Source organism: Chiloscyllium plagiosum, chromosome 23, assembly GCF_004010195.1.
Source record: "Chiloscyllium plagiosum isolate BGI_BamShark_2017 chromosome 23, ASM401019v2, whole genome shotgun sequence".
In the NCBI taxonomy this organism is placed as follows: Eukaryota; Metazoa; Chordata; class Chondrichthyes; order Orectolobiformes; family Hemiscylliidae; genus Chiloscyllium; species Chiloscyllium plagiosum.
The window spans coordinates 28,696,024-28,703,591 of NC_057732.1; the positions used below are offsets into that span (position 1 = coordinate 28,696,024).

The 7,568-nt window shown below is 37.3% G+C and overlaps 1 protein-coding gene across 10 annotated transcripts in view; it reads left to right on the forward strand.

Annotated features, from left to right (window-relative positions):
* Nucleotides 1–7,568, forward strand: part of LOC122561717 (voltage-dependent calcium channel subunit alpha-2/delta-1) — a 661,591-nt gene that overhangs the window by 529,497 nt on the left and 124,526 nt on the right. For all 10 annotated transcript variants that reach the window (XM_043713760.1, XM_043713766.1, XM_043713767.1 and 7 more), the window contains one exon: nt 4,712–4,780. In XM_043713760.1, the coding sequence (XP_043569695.1) occupies nt 4,712–4,780 (69 nt within the window). The remainder of the gene's footprint in view (nt 1–4,711; nt 4,781–7,568) is intronic.

Sequence of the window (7,568 nt, forward strand, 5' to 3'; positions counted from 1 at the left end):
ACCAGGCCATAGTGCTTTGAGTCCTCTGCAGATCTGCCAGTTTCTAAAACGAGAGCAGGTTAAAAGTTGTTCTGTGCTGTTAACTTGTGTCCAGTTATAAGTGCAAGAGAACACTGTATTTTCAACACTTGATATTTTTTATTAGGATTCTAAAATTTACATTGTTGTTTTTCCTTCTTTGTTCTGCACCTTTCAGTGATTGATTAAGAGTTGATAACTGTACAGGAGCTGGCTGCTATCTCAATCCCTCAATCAGGAATTGAAGTACAGAGGTTCCTTATTATTTATGAAATCACAAGTATCAACATATTGAATGTGTTTCCCATTTTGAGGTTGAATTTAAGAATCACTGATGCAAACTTTCATTTATCGGTATGAGGAATAGAATTGTAGTAAAGATTTTTTTTTGTTACTAATAACCAACTAAATCCAAGTTAATTCCAGTGCTGACTCTTTTTTTTCTTTTTAATAACCTATTCTAGATAGAATATGAGGTTTCCTTCTATCAAAGCACTATCCTACAACTAATATTTTATTTGGTAGCAGCTCAATATTTGAAGTACTGTTGTTGCAAAAATTAGACCATGAATATCTGTCCATTGCATTGAACGATTACTGTAGTTTTAACTGCATTTAGTTTGGAAAAGCACACTTCAATTTTGTACAGCTGGAATTTGTGAGCTATTATTTACACATTATTTTCTCACATCAGCAGATATGAGGAATCACAAGTGTGAAATAGGACATGAAACCTGAATGTTTCTTTTGATAACAAATGAACATAAGGATATGATAGGGTTTCTATTCAGCATGGGCAGATATGATGGCAAGTGAATTGATCAAAAATCTAAATACATGTTATAGATTTATGATAATGCTGTTGAGATTTAAATTGACTTTTATGATATAGACTCAATATTTAAAATCTAGGCATCTGTGCATTTTACTTGATGAATAGTCAGACTTTGCTGCTTGAATGCTCTACCGTAAAGGCCATGTCACCTTTAAGTACAGATTTTACTTTTACTGGTCTAACTGGTATTTTCATTCACATTTGAAAACTGCGATAGCTTTGAGATCTGTTTAGAATGAAGCATTTCAAAGGGCCTGTGTTTTTTCAAATTCTTAAACAAAATTACTGGAGCAAATGACCTGGATTATTCTGTCATATTGGAGTGGGAATTAGGGACCAGTGTGTTATTTGTAAAAATTGAAATGAATCATTCCAATTAGCATTTCAAAAATGTTAGTGAAAAGTGTATCCCGGCTGCTTGATTTCTGAAGCAAACATCGTCACAGCATTTCATCTTTGTCTGTAATTGTGCTGTCAGTGTATGCCTCAACTGTGAAGTACCAACAGATTAACTGTACTTACAATCTACAGTGAAATATTTGACATCTCCATCTATATCACTCAAGTATGTTCATGAAAAAGGAATTGTTAAACTTGAAGTGGGACCTGAGAGATTATCAATTTATTGATGATCAGACAATTGTGAGGTATTTAGGATTTCTAGTTGCTCAAAAAAAAAGAATAATGGAAAGGAGAGCTCTGAAGTGACTGAGGCATGCATTGAGCGATATTTTGATTAGTAAAAGGTTGAAGCAATAGACAATAGGTGCAGGAGTAGGCCATTCTGCCCTTCGAGCATGCACCACCATTCAATATGATCATGGCTGATCATCCTTAATCAGTATCCTGTTCCTGCCTTATCTCCATAACCTTTGATTCCACTATCCTTGAGAGCTCTATCCAACTCTTTCTTAAATGAATCCAGAGACTGGCCCTCCACTGCCCTCTGGGGCAGAGCATTCCACACACACTCTCTGGGTGAAGAAGTTTCTCCTCATCTCTGTCCTAAATGGTCTACCCCGTATTGTCTATTGTCGAAGCAAACCAAAGCAACAAAACCAGAGAAATTATTATACTAATTTCACTGAGCACAGGGGTGATAGGTGAATGAGACTTCCTATGAGTTAAGGTGCGTTCGACAGAGCTTTGGAAGAATTTAAGTTTGTGGAGAGTGGAATTTGAGAGACCAGCCAGAAGTATGTTGAAGTATCCACATCGAGAGGTAATGAAGGAGTTAGTTTGTAATGATTACAGTAAGGGTCATAGAAGCTTCTCAATAATGACAAAGATTAAAGGCTTTTTCATTTCAAGATCCTGGGACAGTTTTGGTTTAGATCTCAGCGTATAAGAAGTTGTCATGCAAAATAGAACAAGCCGGGTGTTAAAACATGGCAGTAAGATTAAAGTCCATTGTATCTGATTGCTAAGACAACAGTTTAGACCTTAATGAGGGATGCTGTGCTTTAGGTTTTTTTTTTATGCCCCATTTGTGCAAGGCATTAGTGAAACATAATTGGAATATTATGTACAGTTTTGGTGTTGTTCCTTTACAAAATTAAAGCAGAAAGCCATTCAGAGTAGGTTCAGTTAACTCATTTTTGGGATGAAGGGGGATTTTATCTGATGAGGAGAAGTTGAGTAAATCTGGCCTGTATCCTTTGGCATTTAGAAGAATGAGAGATGATCTTAATGTCCTCGGGATGTTATATGGCACAATTGGACAGAATGGCTGCTGAAACGATGCTTTCTCTTGTGGGAGAGATTAGAATTAGAGTAGATAGTGGAAAGGTAAATGGTCTCCCATTTAAGCAGGTATGATGGCAAGTGAATTGATCAAAAATCTAAATACATGTTATAGATTTATGATAATGCTGTTGAAATTTAAATTGACTTTTATGATATCAACTCAATGATCTCGGCATCTATACATTTTCCTTGATGAATAGTCAGACTTTACTGCTTGAATGCTCTATCTTAAAGGCCATGTCATTTTTAAGTATAGACTTTACTTTTACTGGTCTAATTGGTATTTTCTTTCTCTCAGAGAGTCGTGAGTCTGTGAAATTTTCTTTCCCAGTGGTAGAGGCAGAATGATGGATAGACAGGAAAGTCAAGTTGAGACCACAATCCTATTAACTATGATCCTATAAAATAGGACAGCAGGCTCCTGGGGCCAAATAGACTATTACTACATTTAATTTATATATTCTTTGACTGAACAGTAGTGTGTGACAGAAGGTGGCACAATATCTTCGATCTCCTGTTGTTCATGTTTATGATAATGTATAGGCGAAGTTTCTAATCCAGCTGTGCTTTCAGAGACAGAGCTAACCAGGGTTACTTAGTGAGAAAGGGAAATTACAAGTTGGAATTGACAGGGGGTCATGGACATCATGGTACACCCACATCTTCAAGGTCATCACTGCTGGTTTCAGAGCCAAGGCAGCAACCAAATAACCACTCAGTCTGCATTGGTGATCCCTGCCACAGGTACACTCGGAACAAGGAATGAGAAAAAAATCTTAACAAAGGAAAATGTACTAAAGAAGGAAGTAATTGACAATATCTAATGTCTGTAGTCTATCATATTAAAACTACTGGTATGCCGGTAATGCCGATCAGCACAGCTGATGTTTGACATTTGAGCTGTTGCTTTGAATTTTCTTTCGTAACTCGTGAGTTTGGATGATGGGTTTACATTTGAGCATCTTATGCTAGTGACTATACTTCATATCGGATGCATGTAATTGCTAGAAGACTATTCAGTCATGACTGGCATCACATGCAGACTCGACCATTTTCCATCTGTATTGCCAAATAGGCATTAGCTGTGAGCCCAGCATTAATTTTCTCAACTGCACTGTCATTCAAGGACTTTAGTTTAAATTATTTGTAGCAACACATAGGATGGTCCATTTGTCCTGATGGTTGGGCTGTGTTCTGTTAATATTCATGAGGATCAGACCAGACTTCAGTGTAATTTAGTGGAGTACAGTGAAAATGAAATGGATATGATGCATTTAAGCATATGGTATAATATTTTATTCATTCATAAATTGTAGACATTGATATGGTATACTATTTTATTCATTCATAAGTTGTAGACATTGATGTCAAAATCAGCATTTATGTACATCTCTAATTGCCCTTGAGAAGGTGGAATGAGCTGCATCCATCAATAATACTGAGAGACTTGCTAGGTCATTTCACAGGGCAGTGAACAGATAACTCTGGGTTTGGAGTCATAAATAATCCAGAACAGGTGTGGATGGCTAATTTGTTTTCCTAAAGGATGTCAGGAAATCCTTTTTAAGACAATCTAATAGCTTGTGGCCATTATTACTGTTTCTAGGTTTATATTTTAAATATGGAGAAAGTGAGGACTGCAGATGCTGGAGATTAGATTCGAAAGTGTGCTGCTGGAAAAACACAGCAGCTCAGGCAGCATCCGAGGAGCAGGAGAATTGATGTTTCGGACATAAATGGCTTTCCTGATGAATGGCTTATGCCATTTCTCCTGCTCCTTGGATGCCACCTGACCTGCTGTGCTTTTCCAGCACGACGCTCTCGACAATATTTTAAATGTATCTAAATTCTCTAGTTGCAACGTAGGATTTGAACTCAAAGCTCTGGATCATATACTAAATCCTCTGAATCATATACTTAGTAACTAACTACAATAATACCATATTTGAATAATGAATGTATGTCAGCTATTTTTGTTAAATTCAACCTGATTGATATGTATTGAATTATTTCAACAGATGTTCTAACCTGTTGTTGTTTCTTTGTGCATCTGTGTGTGTCTTTTATTCCTGTCTCTCTATATATGTGCATTTCACTTTGCTGTTACAATAGGAACTCGGTCTTGTTATCACAGGAACACTGCCCGTCTTCAACTTGACTCAAGATGCTAGTGGAAACCAGGTATGTTGCCCAGTGCAACAGTTTGATATGGATTGTTGTGATTGGGTGGTACATGTGCATCTTCTTTTAAGCTACTAAGAAATTTCAATTTAATCTTCTAAAATCATGCAGAAATAATCATTTATCCACACTATAATACTCTACAGTGAAATAGTTTTTCGCAGTGCACTGAGATTGCATTTCTGCAAAAAGAGAAATGCTCGTAATTATGGGAAATGGGTTTAATCTGTTTGCCATTAGTATAAAGATCTTAAACACATGTGTAGATCTATTCTGTTTGAGAAACCAGGTCAGTGCCTTTGAACTTTATGGCAGGAATTAGAGCTGTAAGCACAGAGTCTTAGCATTTGATGTTTCATTATAGGAGAATATGCTGGCAGAAAACACATAATGCTGCAAAGCCAGTCAGAGATGTCAGTGTTATATATAATTCCTGAGTTCTGTCACAAAGTGTTCATCCTCCTGGTCTTCCCCAGTATTTTTAGAATTGTCTCAGTTCTTATCTTCTGCTGAAGAACCATTACTTCATATCTCATTTTATTCTTCAGTGACAAAATATATAATGTCCGTTGTTGTAAGAGGTCTGTTTAGAAATGTTTATATTTTAAAATTGCATCCATTTCATGTTACATCATGGTTTGATTGAATGTCAAGAAGCAGCAATGTTTTCCTTTTGAACTCTATGTAGTTCTCCCACAACCCCATTTGCTCCACAGCCCCTCCACAGCATTAATTGTGTCATCATGTATTGGAAAATTGCAGCTATTTTGTAATCCTCTCTGGATTAACAGAGGCACACTGCAAAAATAACCAATATATTTTAGTGACCTGGGTCTTAGGGTGCAAGGGACTGTTTCAAAGTTTCCTGATGATACAGAATTTGGAAGCAGTGTAAACTGTGGAGAGGACAATGTTGAACTCCAAATGGATGTAAATAGGATGGTGGAGTGTGCAAATAGGTAGCAGATAAAGTTCAAAGCAAGGAAATGTGAGATGGTGCATTTTAGGAAAGAAAACATGGACTGTCAATGTAAGTTACTTAAGGGAGTGCAGAAGCAGAGGCACCTCATAGCATGAGGTATCCTGATCTTTAATAATCGGAACATAAACCAAAAGAGCAAGTTGGATATGCTGAATTTGTACAAGAGACTTGTTAGCCCTCAGCTGAAACATTGTGTACAGTACTGGGTGTCACACTATAAGAAGGATGTCAATGCATAGAGAGAGAGTTGATGGGGTTTACAAAATTTGTTCCAGGGATAACAACTTCAGGTATGAGGATAGATTGAAGAAACTGGGACTGTCCTCAGAGAGAAAGAGGTTAAGATGATTTTGAAAACTTCTACCATAATCCATGAGAAATCTGTATAGAGTGGATAGGAACAAACTGTTCCTTAAATGGATCAAGGTGACACAGGATTAATTGATTTGTAAATAAGTAAATTTGGTGTGAGAAAATACTTTGCACAAAACAAGTGGTTCGGACGTAGATCACACTGCTTGAAGTGTGGTGACAGAATGGTCAATTAAGGCATTTACGAGGGCACTAAATGATTTTTTTAAATAGAAACAACATGCAGGGGTATAGGAAAAAAAACAGGCAAATAGCACTAAGTAATAATGCTTGTTGGAGAGCTGGTAAAACCATGATGGGTCAAAGGGTCTCCTCCTGTGCTGTAACAACTTGCGTGATTCTGTGGCTCCCAAATTCTCAAAGTTCACTTATCTGGCTTAACTTTTGGACTGTTTCATCCAATTGCATCTAGAGTCACCAATAGGATAATCTGTTGAGCAGTAGCACTTCCTCTTTGAAAATAAACATTGCTTCAATGATTGGCATGTTTTTTTATCTGACATTGGCCAAGCCAGTGTTTATAGATCTGTGCTCCAAATGGCTGAAAATTTGTTTTATGAATTTGTTTCTTCTGCTAATCACTAATAGAATGTAGGAGACAGAAAAAAAATGTGCCTGTAAAGAGTAATGATTGAGAAATATTTGTAAAATGGTATTGGAAAAATCAGAGTAGATTATATTATTGAGAAATTAGTCAAAGATAATGCTGACATAAAAAGGATGACAGGGAGAGGAGATGTGGAATGTAGAATGTAGGGGTGCTTTGTATCGAAATAGAATCTTTTGAACTAATTAAAGACACTCAAGAGGGCAATAATAAATGAAGTATGAAATGTATAGATTTTACTTTGTGTTCTCTGAGATGACCTGACAGAAACAAAGCTCCTCCAAGCATCTAGTATTATTACTGTCAGGCTAAAGTCTGCTTCAGTGTAACCATGAAATATAAGACCATAAGACATAAGAGTGGAAATAAGGCCATTCGGCCCATCGAGTCCACTCCGCTATTTAATCATGGCTGATGGGCATTTCAACTCCACTTACCAGCATTCTCCCCGTACCCTTAATTCCTTGTGACATCAAGAATTTATTAATCTCTGCTATGAAGCGTCCTGGCTTCCACTGCTCTCCGCGGCAATGAATTCCGCAGGCCCACCACTCTCTGCTGAAGAAATGTCTCCGCATTTCTGTTCTGAATTTACCCCCTCTAATTCTAAGGCTGTGCCCACGGGTCCTAGTCTCCTCGCCTAATGGAACAATTTCCTAGCGTCCACCCTCTCCAAGCCATGTATTATCTTGTAAGTTTCTATTAGATCTCCCCTTAACCTTCTAAACTCCAATGAATACAATCCCAGGATCCTCAGCCATTCCTCATATGTTAGACCTGCCATTCCAGGGATCATCCATGTGAATCTCCGCTGGACATGCTCCAGT